Source organism: Thermobia domestica, chromosome 4, assembly GCF_964235325.1.
Source record: "Thermobia domestica chromosome 4, izTheDome1.hap1.1, whole genome shotgun sequence".
In the NCBI taxonomy this organism is placed as follows: Eukaryota; Metazoa; Arthropoda; class Insecta; order Zygentoma; family Lepismatidae; genus Thermobia; species Thermobia domestica.
The window spans coordinates 257,490,636-257,512,594 of record NC_137457.1 but is presented as its reverse complement, the minus strand read 5'-3'; the positions used below and the strand labels follow the sequence as shown (position 1 = coordinate 257,512,594).

The window sequence follows — 21,959 nt, the reverse complement described above, 5'->3', positions numbered from 1 at the left end:
ACACAATGTCTGATTAAACCCCATACAGAAACCACGCAAAGCAACAATGATATGCAAACAAATTTTCACTTTTTTTTTTTTTTTTTTTTTTTTAAATAAAATATAGTGAATTCTGGTAGCACTGCATAAACTGAACCACCCAAGTGACATCACTCCTGTATAGCAGCCTCACAAAATCTAACCAATCTTTCTGGAAGACTGTCTACCTCAGTTTAATAACACTTCAAATAAATAAACGTACTCATTGTTCGGTGAGATATTTTCAATATTCACCTGTATACTTCGGAATGAACTGCAACAAAAACGTGTAATTCGGACAGAATTTCTTAAAATCAACCTTTCTGGAATCGACTGTACTTCGAATATTGGAATCCGGCATAGAAATGTAAGCTCTATAATTCTGAAAACAAGCACTAACAGACTTGTTTTAACACACAACATTTTATCCCTGAGTAACTCCAAAAAGTGAAGGTATCTTAACAAATGCCACTAATTTCGAACGTAAATGTCCTTCTACCGGGAATGTGAATGAAGTTTTGAAGATACGTTGTATTTCTAACAATTTCCACTTACGTACAGTGGAGTAATAAAGAATACGTTAAGAATAATACCTTATGATGACTATATTTACATTTTATACTCGCTGCTATTGTTCGAAGTCAGCACGGGGAACTTCAATTATTTGCGATGTCCGTTAAGAGTTTGAATTATTAGCATGTGTTAGAAAGTATAACGATTTATTTACTTCATCTATTTACACTCCCAGTTATATAAAGAATATAATGGTAATGACACAAGTCTAACAAGGGATGTGCATGACCTCTCACGCTCAAACTGCATGGAAAATGTGCTTCGAGTATAAATCGATCTTCCGAAAATTGGTATAGTACGTTCACTATCCTGGTATACAGTTACTGTCCGATGCTGACATACCACGGGTGATGGAGGATATCACGAAACTCAGTATGAGGGTTTATTTATAGCTGGTCGAAGGAAAGTCGGTGAAGGTGACAGATCTGTTGTTGACACATTTCCCTTTTGTGTTATTTCTCGAGGTCTTTTTCTTAACAAACAAACAAACAAACAAACAAACAAAAAATAAAAAAATACCTAAGAATGTTGTATACGAGGAAACGGTTGCAAAACTGCTAATATATATAGAAGTGGTTAGCGAGGGATAATAATTATTAATATCCATATTTAAGTATTACGTTTGTCTTACAGATTGCCTAAGTAGGTTTTAAATGTGCACATATGATTTATTATTATTATTATTAACTAGTGAATCTGTATTGACTTTAAGAAACAAGCAATTGGAATTATGCAGACCAGGAAACAAATCTTCATAACTATAACAAAAGCACAATAAAATGAATTCACCCAGATGTTCACTTCTAATTTATATTTCAGCCAAATGCTACTGACGTTACCATTATTATTCTAACATGAATACAAATAATAATAAAAGGGTATAGATGTATTTTAAAACTATTACCAGAGTCGGGGATCCCTGTCATCCCGATTTTTCCACACATCTGTTCATATATATAGTTTATTATATATATGTATGTATGTATGCATATCGGGTGTTCTGAAAGTGGCACCAATGGACCACAGAACACTATTCTCCAGATCAAAATAAAGCGAAAATGTTATATGATGATATGCCCTCCGGGGCCTTCTTTAGCTGCTATGAGGAATCAAAATTTCACAATGTAGAAACGTCGCAGATTAACTTCGAGCCATTGGCATTACTCTACGAATACAACAAGCAGTTGAATGGACTTCTACACTAATAAGTGAAGCTAATGTCAATCAATATCAACCTTAGCTGCCATCTGGAAAGAATCGAGATAACTATTTGATAGATTGGTAGATCTAATCTATGGTTCTTTATTTGCGACGTTGCCACACAGTGCAATTTGTTGTCTCCAGACGAGGACTCGAAAGATATACAAATATATATATATATATATATATATATTCAGCTTTGACTTGTAGAATAATGCTTTGTGGTTCGTGGGTGCCATTTTTAGAACACCCGATATATGTAGGGCCGGATCCTGATTTTCTAACGGATGTGCACCAACAACTACATTTGAATTAAATTTGAATTTTTCCTAATGCCTTTACGCATCTGTGGTGTGAATGAGAAATATTGTTTTGCTTGGTGAATCCTTTTCCTTCAATCTTCAAAAAAATAGACTTGAGCTACTGCGTTTGCAAAACTCCGCTTTAAGCCCTATACGGAAACATAACGGCAGAAAGTTTCAGAAAATGTTGCTATTTTCACTACTAGCTTCTCATTTTAGATAGTATATATTTAAGACGAAGGAAGTGCACGTGGACTCACCTACATCCGTCCCTATACATATATAGTTTTCACTCAACATTTACACTGAATGAATCTCACCTTATTAAAACGGGCCAGCTCATTGATTAAACACATGGGAGTCTTCTCTTTTGTGTTTGCCACGTTCGACTGTTGCTGCTGGGCCTGACTATTGTTTTGATGGGAGCCTGGAGGTTGCTGATACTGTTGATGTTGATGATGGTGCTGATGTTGTTGATGATGTTGATGACGTTGATGTTGATGTTGGTGCTGGTGCTGTTGATGATGCACCACACCATCAACAGCATGTGCCACCTCTGGCGCCATGGAAACTGAAATATGAACACTTATAAGCAATTTGTCGTACAATAATACTTTGTCTATTATAATTAACTTTATCTATGCAACTTTCAACAAAATATTAACGTTATTGCTTCGTACGAGAACTTAACAAGTAGAAAATAAAATACAGGACATTTCAAAACAACACCGACAACGTTTGGGGGTGATTCCTGACACCAAGTTAAGACAAAAAGTATAGACCAACCTGGGTGCACAAATGCTTCTTTTCAGAGTTATAGGCTGCCGAAAACATGAAAAAATAAAATTTAAAGGTCCATGGCTCCAAAACTATGGGACCTACCATTGTCGGGTCAAGACTTCATTTAGGAACTAGTTTGTGCCCTATTCAAATATTCAAGTTTTAGAATCCTGCGGTATTTTCGCAACAAACTTTTCTAGAGGTAGTTATTGAGTGCTTCAAATTATATGGCTGGAGTCAAACTCCCTCTATAAAAATTGTTGCGTGAGTACCTTAAGATTCTGAAACATGTATTTTTGGATATTAGTTCCTAAATGAAGTCTTGACCCGAGTACAGTAGGTCCCATAGTTTTGAAGCTATGGACCTTTAAATTGCATTTTTTTCATGTTTTCGGCACCTTATAACTCCGAAAGAAACATTTGTGCACCTTGGTTGGTTTATACTTTTTGTGTTATCTTGGTATCAGGAATCACTCCCCAAATGTTGTACGTATTGTTTTGAAACACCCTATATATAGCATGTATATTTAATTGCCGCTGATTGATTAATATTAATTATAAAACCTCGGAAGTCTGCTGATGATAAAACAACATTGCATACTATAAAAACTGCATTAAACAGGTACTTTTTAAAAATGACTTCATCCATTAAATCTCTTAGAAGTCTATTTTTAGTTTACTTCGAGCGTGTAAATCATTGAAATCTACATCCAGAAAGAGTTTGACAACACCATCAAATTATTCCCGATTTTCTACAGGGATCGGAAGTCGAAGTCGTGACAAATTTGAACTTTGTTTACTTCTATACTTTACCATTCAAAAGCTGTAACAGATCAAACTCGCTGTTACAAGTCACCTCTTAGAATCACTATTTTCCGTGAGAAGTTGCATTTTGCTGCTTGAATTCTGTTTCGTTTGCATGCTGTTTTACTCCTATTTCTTCGTAAGTTATGAAACTGATTTCGTCAGGTTTTATTTTTATACTACGGAATGGCATAAGTATTTCTCGACATTATTCAAAGTATATTAATTTGGCATAAAACGACAAGCATGTTTGGCATCAAGTAATTCCGCCTTCTTCTGAATAATCGTTTTCTTCTTCTGTTATATATAAAGCTTGAACACGATCGAACTGATTTAAGAATTAGATTTTCTCTTTCAAAATTTTCAAAACGTATTTCAACTCGCACATTCGACTAAGAGTTTTATGTTTGCATATCAAACCCGATAAGCTATGCAGCAAGAAGTTCGATATTCACAGTTAACGTTCAAATAAGCAAGCTGACGATGTCTTGTGATAGTAACTGGCTATATAACATGACGACAAAAGGAAATCTCATCCTGTCCTTTCTCTGATTAAACTCCACTTACCATTACTAATGCGTTGACGAACAAAGAAACCTAAATTCAGGGTTCCCACATATTTGGTCAGAACGAATTCCCTGACTTTTACAGGTTTTCCAAGTCTATATATATAATGTAAAAAAGTAACTATATTCTCGCCCCAGCAACTATATTCTGTATTTACTATGCATACATATAATGTATGTGTAGGTAGAGAAGTTCTGCAAAACAAACTAATTTATTTTATAAAATATTCCCTACCAACTAAGCTGGTTAAGACAAAAAGAAAAATGGATTCTGAGGAGTAAAAGCTCGTATTTAAAAGCCTCTGACTTTTCCAAGTTGGCGGGAGTCCTGTTATCTCGTTGGGTGTAATTGAAAATGTTAGAAGTAAAGGAGTATAACTTGAGCTAGGAGCAAGTTTTCATGTAGTATCTCAAACTGTGGGAATAGCAATTGACTGTTTTGGATTCTAATGTAATGGCAGGATGTGGTGTAGGAATGCGACTGTATGACACATTCTTGAATTCACAACACTGTACACTGTTGTCACGATGGATTATACATGCATAGATATAATTGAGGAAGTACTTACAAAGATACTTACAGTTATTACAATGGTATAAAGAGTGGACTACAAGTCTTGTTATATAATATGGTAAAATAATGTACATTATTGATGTGTACGAGTGTTATTATTACTATCAATGTATAATTTGATTGTATAGCAACAGTTCAGACAATATGGAATACAATGATCACACTTAGTATAACATTATTATTACAATATCTGGCTCTACGTGCTAACCACTGACGTCGGAGGATTATGAGTGTGTCTTAGAACGACGATACTATCACTCCTGCTTATAAACTGCTATTTTGGTAGATGGCGATGTCAGTTTCGAACTAACTTTCTCTTGCAGAAAACAGTGTTGTTCACTGTTCAAATCTGTGTAACTTACCTTTCTCACAGGGAACATAAATTGCGTATGTTATTTGAACTGTTTTATTTAATTAATTATTACTATAAATCAGTCTATATGAGGCTGATGAGCCGGACCTCATCTGCAGGAGCGAAGTTTACAATGTGTACACATGGAACAGGACGCCAAGTTATTCAGGCACGTCGCTGAGTCATGCGTGATGGCGCGAGGTGTCAAAGCTATACAAGTAACAGATGGAAATGAAAGACACAAGGTACGTAACTCCAATCCTAGTTTAAACTTGTTTCCGGGGGTTTTTAAGAACTTTTATTATTATTTTTTAATTGTACTTCATTCTAAGTACAAGGTCTGGCACTTAATCAAAGGTAGCTATTTAACCTATTGACTCATACAATCATGTGACTGCAGTTGATGATAGTCGATGAATATACACAACCATCACCCAGACAATCTGAGACAACGGGGCCGTTTCTAATCGACTTACGACTAAATTAGAAAAGAACTTACCTAATTGTATTCCTGGAAACTCATGTACGTATTCGATATATTGCGACGACATTTTGGAGCTATTAAAGTTGAATTCAAAGAAAAAATAATAATAATAAAAAAAAGATAGATAGATATTTTCTTGTCTATAACTAACTGAAACTTGTACGTTGCAAAGATAATGAACTAGTACTTTCATTCGGAACAACGTTAAATGAGTTGATGATGCGGAACAAATTTTTGTGAAGTACACCCATTAAATTTATCACCCTAATTAAAACTATTAGTAAACTTCTTTCTCTATTTTTGATACAAGTTTTTGTAATGTTTTATAATTTATCTACTTAATGTTCTTTTTTGTAGGTGTTTAAATGGTTTGGGAGTTAGGAAATCCTAGTACTGATTTTGTGATTCTAGGTTCAATTTAGTAAAAAGAAAAAGATATTTGCACATATTTACAGTATGACCTTCGTATTTCTTCCTATCCTATCCCTGTTACCTTTTCTTCCAGTTTGTAGTCTTGAAAGTGCCTCTAGAATTAAAGTGAAAATTCTATTGAAAACTTAAACCTACGAAGCACCAACCAATGTTTAAGGTACCACCAGTAGTGTCTACTATCCTTTACTTAAATACAAACTTAATTTGCCATTAAATGGAGTATTTTCTTAAAGCTAATAGCTAATAGGACATTCCGAATTTTGACACAAATCATTTAATTTTGCACTTATATTTTGAATTAACATTATTTTGATTTTACAGTCTGACGGATACGTCATATACAGTCTTGTTAAAAAAAAAGTGGATTTCTTTTTTGAATTACCCTGTATTCTTATTCATAAGAGGAATAAAATCGAACAGACACAAAATACTTCACTAAATGAAATCTTTAAATCAACAGTATTAAGAATTCCTATAAAAGGTTGAGAAAATATTAGCTTTTAGAGAGCTGGGAAGTCAGTATTTTTAAAACAAGACTGTACATGAATTGCTATGTAGTAAACTTACATCTCCTACCTGTTGTGGGTGGAGGAGCCGGCTGCGGGGGGAGGGTAGTGGCCATAACTGGGGCAGGCATCGACACCATCACACCTAAAATAAAATCAAGAAAATAAAAATATACAATATGTACAGCTAAGTCTTTATATACTCTGTTTAATGTTTATACTTGAAATGTAACACATGTCAGTAAAGAAAACAAGTGAATTGAGGCCAATGTTTTTACCAACTGGTTGTTTCTTCGCTAACTGAGTATATTTTTATTCCTGGAGGTAGTTTTCTAATATAGACTCAAAACCAAAAGAGAGAGTTGTGGACTTGCCGGTAATGCGAAGATGATAAGCTACAAACATTCATAGTCAGCTTCAAAAAGCGTACCGTACAGCCATACTTGATGTAAGAAATATTAGGAGAAAAGTGAAAAACTCTTAACGCAAAAGAAACAGATCACGTATGAACACACAATGAACAACGGTCAACAACGACGATAGCAGAAAATTATGAGTGCTTTGACGTGTTCATGAATACAGATATTAATATCGCTGAGTTACTGTATGCACTGATAACAGGTTGCCATATTATATATATATATATATATATATATATATATATATATATATATATATATATATATATATACCCTCCATTCCAAAAGAAACCGAACGTTTAAAAAAAAAAAAAAAAGCAATGTACATTTTGGAACAAATCATTTTTATTAATCAATGTATTCCCTTTCTGCATCGATACACATATTTGCACGCTCCAACAAGTTGTCAAACGACTTCTCGATGTCCTTTATTGGAATGGTCTTTAGGACGGCGGTCGTCGCCTTCTCAATGGCATCAATCGATGCGTGCCACTTTCCTTTCATCGCCAAATGCAGTTTCGGGAACAGATAGAAATCGCACGGAGCGAGATCTGGTGAATAGGGCGGATGATGCAACCAAATAATGTGATTTTTGACCAAAAATTCAGTTACAAGTCGCGAACGATGTGATGGTGCATTATCGTCCAAAAGAGTCCAACTGCCGATTTCGCGATATTCGGGCCGAATACGACGAATTCTTGCCAGCAAACGCTTCATGACGCCCAAGTAAAACTCTCCAGTGACTGTCTGGCCGGGCTGAACAAATTCTTTGTGGATAATTCCTTTTGAATCGTAAAAACAAATCAGCATCACCTTAACTTTTGACTTCACCAAGCGACTTTTTTTTTGGGTGTTCCTTCATCCGGCGCTCTCCATTCAGCACTTTGCCGCTTTGTTTCGGGCTCATATTCAAAACACCACGTCTCGTCACCAGTTACAATCGATTTCAAGAAGTTTCGATCCTGCCGAGCACTTTTAACGATGTCTTTGCAATGCGCAATTCGATCAACTTTTTGGTCTTCGGTGAGTTTGTGTGGTACAAACTGCGAATTAACCTTCTTAAGGCCCAAAACTTCGGTCAAACTGCGGTATGTGGTTGTTTGAGGAATGCCTAATTCCAGTTCAATAACTTTCACCGACGACTTTTTGTTATGTTTGATGAATTCACGCACTTTTTCGATGTTTTCTTCCGATAATCCGGTTCTGGGACGGCCTGATCTTTCGTCATCATCCAGCGTCTCTCTACCCGATTTGAATCGCCTGAACCACTCGTAAACTTGCGTACGGGATAGACACTCATCATCATATGCATTTTGTAGCATTTGGTGCGTTTCACTAAAAGTTTTACCCAGTTTAACACAAAACTCAATTGCAGCTCGTTGTTTGAAACTCATTTTCCGACCGATGTACACAACACACTGACAGTTGAAACGCAATAACTTTGTTGCCGTGCATCCAAATGTCATGACATGTATACCAGTTGTCAATGAGGGACTACGGTAAAATATTACAACCTACCGGTAAAATATTACAACAGATGGCACTAGCGGTACTATTTGTTTTCGAAAGTTCGGTTTCTTTTGGAATGGAGGGTGTATATATATTAGGGTGTCCCTTATTTTGGGTAATTTCGTGTTGCGATACGCACACCCTCCACGTATATTCTATGTGACCATAAACACGCATCAGTGAAATAGCAGCTCTCTACGAGAACGTTAACCCGTGCCAACTTGACGACAACGTCATGAAATGGCGTTTCCACATTATAATATAATTTAGAATTTCCAACCGTGATAACGGAGAAACTAAAAGAGACAGAGAAACGAAACTTTGCACGAGGCAACTAGAGAAAGGGCGACATCTGTTCGTGTATTGACAAAGAGCACTAGTTGAACAGTGTTGCCAACTCAAGACAATGCCGTGTTTTTGTAAATCGAAAGACCTAAATTGAATATAATCATTGGAAGCAGCAATGAAAACAAAGACAAAAGAGATTGTAAAGGCAGATCAGTGTTGCAAACTTTTCGAGAAATAACGTGTAATGTGTGTTGGCGCACACAGGGAGAGAGGTACTAACGTTTTGTACACCTTAAATCAGATATTGACAAGAATTGTTTGCGTTGACTCTAAGACTAGAAGCATCCGCTGAACAGTGTTGCCATTAACAGAAGGGAGAAATTGAGTTTGGAAGAGAGAGAATAACTCGGAAAAGGTCACTAGTTCTGTATGGTTTAAAGCCTATAATGCAAGGCGGTAGAGCATGAGGAGTAGAACCATGGTTATGTGAGATCGATAACTGACTGAGATATACGATATCTTGTAAAAGCTAACAAGTAGGGTTTGTGAAAGGCGGCAACGCTGCACAGCGGGTTAGAATCTCAACAACCTGGTTAAAATATGAAAACAGCGTTCAACTTCCATGGGTTTATGTACTCGTGGGCTTTTGAGGACGCTGATAACCATGATGAAATCAAGAGTAAAAAAGCCGCTGCTGTGCAGCATTATCATCTTTTACAAACCTTAGTTCTCTACTTTAACAAGATACCGAATACATCTGTCAGTGTGCGAGTTATCAATCTCACATAATCACGGCGCCACTCCTTATGCTCTTCTGCCTTGCATTATAGGTTTCAAACCATACTGCACTAGTGACCTTTCCCGAGTTGTTGTTTCTCTTCCAAACTCAATTCCTCCCTTCTGCTGCTGGCAACACTGTTCAGCGAATGCTTCTAGACTTAGAGTCAATACAAACAATTCTTATCAATATCTGATTTAAGGTGTACAAAACGTTAGTGCCTCACTCCCTGTGTGTGGCAACATATATTACACATTATTTCTCGAACAGTTTGCAACACTGATCTGCCTTTACAATCTCTTTTGTCTTTGTTTTCATTGCTGCTTCCAATGATTATATTCAATTTAGGTCTTTCGATTTACAAAAACACAACTCTGTCTTGGGATGGCAACACTGTTCAACTAGTGCTCTTTGTCAATACACGAGCAGATGTCGCACTTTCTCTAGTTGCTTCGTGCAAAGTTTCGTTTCTCCGTCTCTTTTAGTTTCTCCGTTATCACGGTTGGAAATTCTAAATTATATTATAATGTGGAAACGCCATTTCATGACTTTGTCGTCAAGTCGGTACGGGTTAACGTTCTCTTCGAGAGCTGCTATTTCACTAATGCGTGTTTATGGTCACATAGAATACATTTGGGGGTGTGCGTATCGCAACACGAAATTACCCAATATAAGGGACACCCATATATATATATATATATATATATAAATAATATAATTACTGGGAGATCCTGGCATACTTGAAACCTGTTTATGTTGGCCACCATAGTTTCCACTGCAAAGTAGCAAACTTTATATATATATATATATATATATATATATATCGTAATAAATTCCCTTAATACATCTATTATTGTCTTTGTATTAGTCTGTATATTATAAATAATATGTGGAATACGAGAATATCCTATAAAATAAGTATCTCTTTTAGCTCGTGATTTGCGCAATATGCTTTGTATGTAATTTCAACATGCTAATTAGCTCCAAAACATACTATGATACATTATTTTCCACATATGATGACAGATGAGGTAAGGTAAAATGTCAATTTCAAGAAATACTCAAAATCATCCAAACACACTCACTCGCCTCTCTCAGCAATTAAGCATCAAAAGCGACCGACTGTGCATCTGGAGAAAAGTTTACGTAGGTGTCCAACATACAGATGTGAATTTAACATTAGTAAGATCGAAGTAACGCTGCCTCAATCCAGCCAAGATACAAGATGACAGGTGGCCAACTTATAAAGTAAGGAGTAATGTCTTAAGAGAAAATGCAGGTTCCATAGGGAAGAGACCAACATCCAGAGGTGGCCAACTTGAAGCTGGCCAAGTTAATAGGTTTTACTCTAGCAATTAAAGGAACGAACACGTCAGGGCAATTCGATGCATTCAAATTGACTTTGAAGTCCTGGGGACAGCAGAGTCAGTAGGAACTTTACCAGAAAGGTTTAATTAGCTTGTATAAATCGAAGGCGCACTTGCATTGAATGCGCCAGAAATTTTGCTGACCGGCAGCATCTTTCATGGTACAATTTTTCATTACGTTGGATAAATTAAGGTAAATATAGCTTTAACAAGTCTTACTTTTTGATTCGTCCTCGTACAAGAAATGTGAATTTCATTTTGACAAACATGAAAATATACACATTTTCTTGGTTAATATCGAAACAATTATTAATCTTTCTAATGCTAAGCAAGGTCTCACTTGATTCCAACTCTTTATTTTTAATTAAAGTATTTGAGAAAACAATATACTTGAAGAAAGAAATGAAATCTTTTCTAGCGACGTGATTCTAGTTGTTTCTTCCGGCTAACAGCCAGATGAAAATATTGACTTCCGATTTTTCGGATGTAGACATTGCATTCATCTTCAGGGGGGTGTAATGAAGAGACCGGAGATATATGGACAAATTATATATATAGAGGTGGAGCTCTAAGCTATGATATACTAGTCCTGACTTTTGAGGTTGCTGGTTTGCTATAGCTGTTCTGTTCTTTGCATCGTTGTTCTATGGTGCGTTCAGTTTGCCCTATGTATGACTTGCCACATTCATAATGTATACGATACATTCCAGAAGTGCGTAGGTGCAGCCTATCCTTCACTGGTTTGAGTAACGATCAGAAGTTGGCTAGAGGTTTGTGAATATATCTTATACCATGTCTGGCAAGTATTCTACTGGCTTTTTGAGTATATTTGAAAGTTTCAAATTTATTAATGTCGTAATTGTAATTTACTTCACACTTACATAATATGTTGGATAATGCAATAAATTTTTCGTATTGGTATAGTATTAAAAATTAGTATACCCGTTGGGGTCTAGTTAAGACTTTCGTAATATTTGGTAGTACATGAATTTTCCTTTAAGCTGGCAATAAATATAGAGAAATACGTCGACTATTGTGCGTTCACTGCTACCATATCCTTTTAAAAATATAATTTGTTCAGCTTGCATTCGACACTTGAGTTCACTATTTCATTTCATTGCCCACACATTAATTCATTGCTGTTTCTGGTTTTCAGAAATCCAGTTAGCAATTACTTCTGCAGACTGCGCATTACGTCTTAAACAATGTTTATCTTACTTGCGGAGGAGACTCATTTTGTTTAAATAATTGTTTAATACATGACTTTTAACATAAAGATTCACTAAATCATACACAAGATTATTATTATTCTTACAATTTACTGGAGTCCACTGGATTCTTGTTGGAAGTCTACATAGATAGCATACCTTAGCATTAAAAAGGTTACCGATCTTTGTTTCAAATACTGCGGAATTATTTCAGCAATTTTTTGAAGAAAAAATATTCATTTATATGATGCCAATATTAACCACTGTTATATATAATAAGTCCTGGCAGTCTTGTAACTCTTAGAAACACTACTATCGTTCCAATTATCACAGCAGAAACGGAACAGAAAAACATTAAAGGTAAACAGGACAAGCCATTATCAGTTATAAAATTTAGTATTGTTTTACTGATGAAAAACAAAATGTAAACTATATAAGAAAGTCTCATTACTTATGCAAGCACCCATAAATAACAAAATAACAATGCGGTCTTGACTATACACGTTTCAATGATGGTTTATCACCTTCATTAGTACAAATTCATTAAGAAAAGAGGCTGGAAGAATTACATTGTCGGTGAATTTCCTTCCATTCATAAAGAAATGAAAGATGAAATGTTCTTCTTCCACTATGCTCAATGGAATTAATAATCTGGTAAATATTGTGCAGCTGGATTTATATATATATATATATATATGTATGTATGTATGTATGTATGTATCAGCTGCTTTTTCAGCAACCTTCTTTAGCTCTTTAGCTTTAATTTATTTGCAAACAGAAGGAAATTCATCGACAATGTAATCCTTCTGGTAACGTGTTTTCTTAATGAATTTGTACCGATGAAGATATCATTGAAGCGTCTACGACTGAAGGAGGTATTGTTACTTCTGGGTGTTTATGTGACAAAATATATTATCAATGAATATTTCCCAACTCTAACTTAAACGTTCTTCACCCATTAAAGCTCATAATCAACAAAACTTGCTTCTCCAGTGTTAACGATAACGATTTTGCCATTTGCGCACTGTAGTATAGGTAGTTACATTACACTAAAATATTTTCCCTTCTGGAGCAACAACAAACGGAAAGTGAAAGAAAATAAATGGCATTTAAAACTATTAAATCAATTTTCTTTAAACAGACTGAGTGGCTGGAATTAATTCGCTCTTGAAGCACCGAGGTTACTGTATACTTACTTCTGTACAAAACTGGATCCTACTGAAAACGATACTATGCTTTAATCGTAAACTGTTCACCACAGATATTCAACGAATTAGGCTTCCAGCTCAGCAATTTCTCTCCGCCTTTCTATTTTAACCACTATGCTACATTTCACTGCTTCAGGACTTACATCATCATTCGTTTGTTTTATTCACCCGTCTCCCTTAGTCTAAACGTGGACGTTAAACTAAAAGATTACAATTTCAATTTTTTCACGTCATCCTTATTTTAGCTTTTAATTCTAAGTAATTTATGGAACGCACATACTACCGGTAGTACGTGTAATGGAATACTGGTAGTATATTACTCACATATACAGGGCGGTAGGTAACTCCATCGAAAAACTTTGAGAGGCGATTCCTTATACGAAATGAAAGAAAAAAGTTTTAATAAACATGGGTCAAAAAACATCTTCGTTCAGAGCTATGATCCATTGAAAATTCGAAAAATCACTTTTCAAAACTCCATAACATAGAAACTATAGGACCTATCCCAAGCGGTTTAAGGAATTACACAGGAACTAGTATGTGCTCTATCTAAATATCCATGTTTTACCATCCTCTGTTATTGGTGGAAGGAACTGTAAAAAGGAAGTTGAAGTATAGGGATACTCCTTTAAGTACTAATGGTGTGTTCGTTTCGCCGGTACCAGTGAATTCTGAAACATGGATACTTAGATAGAGCGTATACCAGTTCCTGTGTAATTCCTTAAACCTCTTGGGATAGGCCCTATAGTTTCTAAGCCAGGGCGTTTTGAAACGTGATATTTCGAATTTTCGGTAGTTCATAACTCTGAAAGGAGACGTTTTTCGACCCATGTTTATTAGAACTTTTTTCTTTCATCTCGTATAAGGAACCGCCTCCCAAAGTTTTTCGGTGGAGTTACCTACCACCCTGTATATGAAATAATTTGCTTGTTATGTTTTTGAACCGATAAACACAATATTAGAAAGTATAAGTTAAGTCGTGCACTCCGGGGAAAAGATTTCGTAGAATACACGAGGAGAAAACAAATTTGTTCTGTGGAATCCCTGGTTTGGTCCCAACTAACGCGAAGTGAGCTTTGTGGTGGACGAACACAGTGTGCATGGGTTTTCTTGAAATTACCCCGTTTACTCTCACTTTTTCCACTCCGCCATTATCATCCATTTTATCGTCCGTCTCCCTTACCCTCGGAGGACAATCGTAGGATATTAAGCTAACAAACAAAAATCTACCACTGCTTTCAATGGTTTTGTGTATCGTATTTACCGACTCGTATTTCTTTACAGAAAGCGCAAATTGCATTTTTGAAGAATATATGACTTCTTGGAGCAATAACTTAGTTTGGTAATTTCCCCCTACTCTACTGCTGTATTAGCCAGTTTAATCTCATCAAACCAATATTGTAAATTGAATTGTGTCTAGTTTCCTTTTCCTCCTATCTTTAGTAAGAGCCATATAAAAGAAATGAAAAAAAGTGCCGTATGGGATATCTGCATTATGACACGCTTGATAGATAAATTATCTAAAATGATTTTAAGGACATATAATACTACATCAGTAAAGTTCGATGGTACGCTTGGGTCATTTTGACAAGAATCTTTCCAATTTTCTTCAACTTCTTGTCTAAAAGATATCTGCCCCCATACCTATTTTTCTGATTGTATTTCTCAAACTTGTTACTAGGTTTCAAATATTATGGTCAGAAAAGACCAAACGTTAACCTTTATACACCGGCTAGGGATTTGAACGAAATCGTAGACTCTCACGTTGGGGATCTGCTGAACCCCTAATTATCACAGGGTAATGATTGATACTTCGTTGGAAAGCTTATGGAACACAGATTCCAAGGAGGTAACACTTCAAAGACCAATTCAGTGAAAAGATATCTTGTCTTATACCCAACCTTTTGAAAATAAATATAATCTGCGTTAAAAAACTAAGACTCAAAACATTGGCCAAATTTGCCCCCACCCTCTACTCTCCCATATAAGCAAAAAGTACACATACAGGGTATTACCATGTAGTGGACAACTTCATTGCTTCTGATACCAATTTTTATGACTGGATCCCCAAGGGAGGGCGGATGGCCTAACAAAAACCCCGACCTTTATCCTCCCCCTCTCCGTTGAAGTACATTCACATGCATAAAATGCATATCAGCGGCAGGAACCCATTGATAGCAAAATTATCTTCTTAGCTTAATTAGGGGTTTAGCTATTAAGGTTTAAAGCCTTGACGCAGCAGTTGCGTCCTTCGGTATTTAAAGATTAACGTTCCACATACTTATACTAGAATCTGGCATTTGTAGCACAAAGGATGTATATATATACATATTAGCTACTCTTGACTGTTCAGAAGAACCAAAAGTTGCGGAGTTTTAACTTATGATATTTTTTTTGTTTGTTTTGTTTTGTTTCTCTACTCTCTCATGGATGCAAAGTTTTATTATTTTTAAATGGGGTAGCCAGTCTAAACTTTCCTACTAGTAATTACCACTCAAAGAAACGTAAGAGACATTGCTTAAAGTAACGAGAGAAAAAAGTTATATCTTGAGCTATCGAACATACACAGTTGTACAGTAAAACACAGAATTTTGGTGAACTTACAAATTAATGTCAGTGAAATCTTGTAATAATGAAATAATCCCGTTTCAAAAAAAATACTTACTGTTATTCCACTACAGGATTCATTTACTTCAATATAAACTTAGACACAAAAAGCTTAACATTTACTAGATGAGAAAATCTGGATATTCATATATAGGCCCTACGCAAGCAATATGACGTACAGTGATTACAAGAGATATTTCTTTAATTTTTCAGATTACCAAATTTTTACATTGTACATAATATTCTAGTCTTGTACTTTTGTATAAAGTCTGATTTCTTTTGAACACAGTCAGTCATAAAAGACTGTTCAAAATAGTCTCCAACCTCCGCATATGAATGTAACAATCCAACTAAGAGAAATATTTATATTATAAAATAGGATAAATTTCAAGTTGTGTTAAGGAAACATTTCATTCGTTATATTGAAAGTTCCAAATTCGTTAAAATGAAATGATTTAAAAGATATTGTTTACGGAGAGGGGAAGGGCCTACAAATACTTGAGTAATTCTGAAAATTTTGATATACTGATATTTACTCTATTTATTATTATCTAAATCCTATAGAGAATGTACCATAAGGCGGTCTAAAGAAAACTAATCGATATACGAAGTAACCCTCAAGAAACTCTTTACATTCTATTCATATCGGTAGTCATTTCCTAAAATCGTATAGCTCCATTTTAGACAAATTAAAGATTGTTGTTGTTTTAAAAATGAATTTTAGTGTTAGTTCACTCTCTTGAACAGAGATCGAATTAGGCAGGATACACAGGATGTCCCAAAAGTCATTAAACAGATTAAAAAAAAAAATATTAACCAGATCTGTAGAAAGGGTTAATATTCTTCAAAGTACTGTCCATGAGCAGCTACACATTTTCTCCACCGACTCTCCCATATCTGGTAAGCCCCCTGTAAGGCCTCGGCGGGAATCTCCTTTAAAGCTATTGTCACAGCTGCTTGAATAGCCTCAGTGCTTTCAAAACGGCCCTTTGAGTACTTTCTTGATCTTGAACGGGGGGGGGGGGGGGGGGAATCGGCCGGAGTGAGGTCGGGACTATACGCTGTCTGTGGCAGCGCTGCCACGTTATGTTTATGTATCTTAAACAAGCATGAAATCTTATGATCCTGTTTACACTGACACACATTTATTGAGGAAAATTGCTTTGAAGTACACAGATAACTAACGAATAGACAAGAAACATCATGTTTTGCCTGCTGATGCATTCGTTTTAATACCTAGGGTATTTGTACTAACTCTTATTAGGACTTGTACGTTTACTTCACAAACAGTTGTATGTGCCTATTGAATCGTGTCATATATGGGTAAAATTGAGTGCGAATCTGTAGTATTCAATTGTGCTGTTTTTACTCGCGGAACCAGTAAAATACTGTGAAGAATGTGCAAGCTCTATACAATGCGGATGAAAAACCGAGTTAAGTGTTGAATCACGTGCTTAAATGGCTAGTTTGAGAGGAGAGCTGTTACTTGCGGAAAATCGCTCAATAGTTGCAAGTATCGATCGATGCATGGTCGGACTTCAAGAAAGTCTCAAACTGGTGTAAATATTGTACGGAAAGTGGTTATCTTCTTGTAAGGACAAATTCATTAGGACTACAAGCAAACGAATAGAAGTTTAAACAATTCGGAAATAACAACTACGGAAAAGCCGTTCGAAATCGGTATCAGATAGGATGGTGGTCCGAAGTCTGCACACTTTTGGTCTTGGGGGTACAATTGCAGTAAAGAAACTACTCCTTCGAGCAGGAAACATCGCAAAATGGTACTGTTGGGCAAAAACATAAAGATTGGACCGATGAACGATGGAAAAGGGTATTCTGGGCCGACGAATCTAAATTTAAACTTCTTGGTTCCCAACGCCGGATGTTTGTGCATCGCTCTTCCAAAATGTGCTTTCATCCCGACTGTGTAATGCCTACAGTAACACACGTAAAAGACAGTGCTACTGTATGGGGATGATTTACGAGCAATCAAGTTGATGATTTAGTTCACATCAACGAAATAATGAAGAAAAAAAAACTATCATAACATTTAAGTGAGTTACGCAATTTCATTAGGAACGCGGAATTTGAGCCGTAATTTTGTACAACAACAGGATAATGATCCCAAACATTCTTCCCAGTTATGCAGTAGTTATCTGTAAAGCAGAGTCTCAAATCATCACCAAAAATGGAATAGCCACCAGTCTCTGGATTTGTTACTCACTGAGCTCTTGAGAAATGAACTTAACATGACAGTCCGTAGAAACATGCCAACAACTGAAGATCTCTGGGAGGATCTTCAAAGCTGTTGGAGTCGCATACATTGATCAAACAAGTGCTTGGAATTTGTAAAACTCTGATCAAGGCTAAGGTTCGGTACTTCGATGAACGCCAACTTTCTCAATAAATTTATCTCAATGGAAATAAAGCAGTGAATTTTCATTTCCTTACGTGAACAATGAGTTTATTTTGCAAAACAAGGTCAACATGGGTTTGTATGAATACAGTGTATTTTCTGTGTAATTCTGAAAAATCACAAATGTGTTCAATTTTTAACAAGGACTGTATATGTTCGTCGAATGTAATTCTTTTGAACGTTCTCCTAAATGTATTGTGTGTTGTTAGCAGGCTTCCTGTACACTTGCTTATAAAAGTATTTTGTTTCCTGTAACTAGTAAATCTGCAAAATTAAGCTAGTTATTACCTTATTTTTCTACCGTCACCTATCCCTAAGATCATTGAATTCAACCTATTTCCAAGAAACTGTAGCTCTCTCGATCTTTTATATACGTACACATAATATATCACACATGTATCTATAATACCGTATTCACCTAACTGCACCACGGTTTTATTTGTCATGTTCATAATGATTGCTACAGAACAGAACTGGAGAAAGGAGCCCTAATCAATAGCCAATCTTCTGTGTTAGTACATCTGATTTTCAAGCTGACGACAATTGAACGAGTGAGTTGAAAAAGGTACACATTCCAAAAAATAGGCAAGCTAAACTGGGATGGTTATATTGATTTTATATGAACCTACACCGCTTGAGAGAAACAAGGAACGCATTCATTAATTTTAGGTCCTCTTTACTGAAGTCTACGGGAACGTATGTGTGAAAAATCGAAGATATTTCTGGAATGTGTTCATGTTTCCACCCAGTGTTTGAAAGTTGAGGTTTTTGGAATATGTCCCTTTTTCAACTCACCCATTCAATTACATAGTCTGTCAAGTGGGAAAAGTGGCTTAGCTAAGTATATACATTGCTTAGCGATACGTTTCAACTATCTTCCGTCAAAGTTGCAAAGCCTCGCAGTGACAGTCAATGAAAACGAACCTTGCTACTGACAGCAAGTACTTGCTGAACGTCGGTCACAAAGACAGCAATGGAGTAAAGTGCTAACATTAAATTGTTTTAAATTATTCAAACTGTTTACAGCACAGAAGGTTGGTCCACATCTATGGAAACGATTTTGTGTCTCCTAGGCTAGGGCGTAAAGCCGTATTTCCACCAGCGGTTGCGCTCGTATGACGACCCTGACTATAAACTATAGCCCGACACCGAAGTTTCGATTGGAGTAGGTTTCTCTTCAGAGAAATCTGATCAAGTCTGGACCACTCCTCCTTGCAAACTTTCCACAAGCAAGTCAATGTGCGTGGGTGGCGTAAGGAAATCGCCCGCTTCAAGCACCCGAAAGCACGAAAGTCCATTGGTGCAGCGTCGGGAGACTTGACAGGGATGTCTGAATATGGGATAACATGGGTTTCAGTTTCACGCTCTTTGCGGGCCATGTATGTCACAGTTGTTCGAGCCGTGTGACTGGCTGCTTTGTCTTGAGAATGAAGAATTTCGACACCTCAGCACCATACAACGACGGAATATGCTGCCGGTATAATGGCTACAGAACGTGTTGTTGATAATACGCTGCGTTAATTTTCACATTTCGTGCAACTCTATGCAGGGAAGTTTGCCTTTATGGCAAAAACCTGCAACCACCATGAAGTCACGGGGAAAACTTTCGTAGCACGTGCGGTCCCAATTGGCATTTCTTGGCATCCTTTGGTGATAGTAAATGGCTCGAACCCGCTTGGAGTTTGACAAGTAGATCCAGGCCTCGTCTAACGTGACCACATATTTCCATTTGTCACCCGCTAAATATCGTTCATAGAGCCGTTTGCAATGGACCCTGCGTTCCCGGATGTGTGTGAATACGTGGCTTATGTTTTACTTGCAGGCACAAATCCTGGCTGATTAATCTCTGCGCAGTTGTTTTAGTTCTTCTAACCCTCCTGGCAATGTCTCTTTGTGGCGGTGGACTCTTCTGGGTCACCAACTTCTGCACTTGTCGAACCATATCTATTGTACGTTTGGGACGGGGATGTTTTCGTGTCACTGTGCGCACACCCGCTTCCTCTGGCTGTGTATTTTTGTTGCGTCTGAGTAGACTGGCAATACCCTTCTTGGAAATGATGCAACCCTTGGACGAACACTGTTTCATAATTGCACTGTAGCTGTATCCGATGCCGAAAAGAGCGGTGATGTACCCCTCCCAGGATGTGGTCACTTTTAGAGGCATTTTACACTCGGAGCACTTTACTTCCTGTTACCGAATTCTCCACACAAGTGGTTTCTGATTGCTCTGCTGTGCTTACTGCCTGTACGATTCTAGCGCCCCTAGCGGACGTTCCACTTCGTTTCACATTACACGAAGTGGAACGTCGGGGCCAGCAAGTGAACACTATTCACGACCGGGGCCAGCAATGTGTGAACTGACAAAAACTTCCTAACAGTAGCGAAGATCGTACATAAGGATCAATATGCATCCGCAAGGGTCGTCGAGGATCTCATTGAAATTTCCAAGTTCACTGCCAGTCTCATTCTAATTGAAAATTTGGTTTGGTTTTAAGTTTAACGTCCTTTTCAGCAGCGAGGCTGTATGAGACGGGACCTACTGATTAACGTGGAATCCGAACCACATAAGCTTCCGCCGGGAATCGAACCTGGGTCTCCCGCGCCAAAGGCAAGTACGCTAACCGCTTAGCCACGAAAGAATTTGGGTAAATTTGGGTAAACGAATGGTGTGTATGCAGTTTGTGCTACACACATTCAGCGAAGAACAAAAATATTGCAGAGTGGAACACTGCAGACATGAAACACTCAGCTGGAATGGATCTAGGATTCACGTCAAGCATTGCAACAAATAATGAAACATGATGCTTTCTGTACGAATTACTCAAAGCTTGGAATGGAAGGACCAATGCTCTCCAGATTCGAAGAAACTGCCTACAGAAGAGCCAAATTAAAACTGTTTACTGATTTCTTCAAGTCAAAAGCATCATCATTGATAAGGAATTTACTCCAGATGGTCACCCTGTGAACGTCAAGTATTACGTGGGTTTTTGCAGCATCTACTGGCCAAGATTCATATTCGATCTGATCACGAAAGGGATCTGGAGTTCTACCACTCCCTATATCATCCAGATTTTGCTCCATCGACTTTGGCTACTTCCGAAACTAAAATTGGCGTTGAAGGAAAACACTTCAAACATCCAAAAGGCTTCGACCGCGATTTTGAAAGCAATTGTGAAACAAGAATATCAAGACTGTTTCAGCAGTTCTACAAGCGTTTCAATGCATGTATTGACTCACCAAGTGATCATTTCTAATAGACGGTACTGGAAACTACAAGTCCACAATGTCTTGTCTTTCATTTCCCATTAGTCACTTTTCACAATGGACTGTGTATATATGTAACTTGACGTAAATTCCGTAATTTGACTTACTGCAAACTCGGATACTTTATTCTTCTGTGAAAATAGTTCATAATACATTACTTTTTACAGCCAATTTTAAAGAGATTGAGGTATACAAACAATCTTTCATGTGTACGAATATAAATTTCAGAGATCAAATGTTTCACAGAAACTGACTCTTTTTAAACACTTTGAACATTTTATTTGCGAACATAAATAAATATAAA

General features: G+C 36.8%; 1 protein-coding gene across 9 annotated transcripts in view; it reads right to left on the bottom strand.

The window, feature by feature from the left end:
- stau (double-stranded RNA-binding protein Staufen) overlaps positions 1 to 21,959 on the bottom strand; it is a 185,604-nt gene that overhangs the window by 101,127 nt on the left and 62,518 nt on the right. For 7 of the 9 annotated variants that reach the window (XM_081755796.1, XM_081755798.1, XM_081755801.1 and 4 more), the window contains 2 exons: positions 6,653 to 6,736; positions 2,414 to 2,664 (listed from right to left, as the gene is read on the bottom strand). In XM_081755796.1, coding sequence (XP_081611922.1) covers positions 2,414 to 2,664; positions 6,653 to 6,736 — 335 coding nt within the window. The remainder of the gene's footprint in view (positions 1 to 2,413; positions 2,665 to 6,652; positions 6,737 to 21,959) is intronic. The other 2 variants (XM_081755797.1, XM_081755804.1) reach the window with 1 other exon arrangement.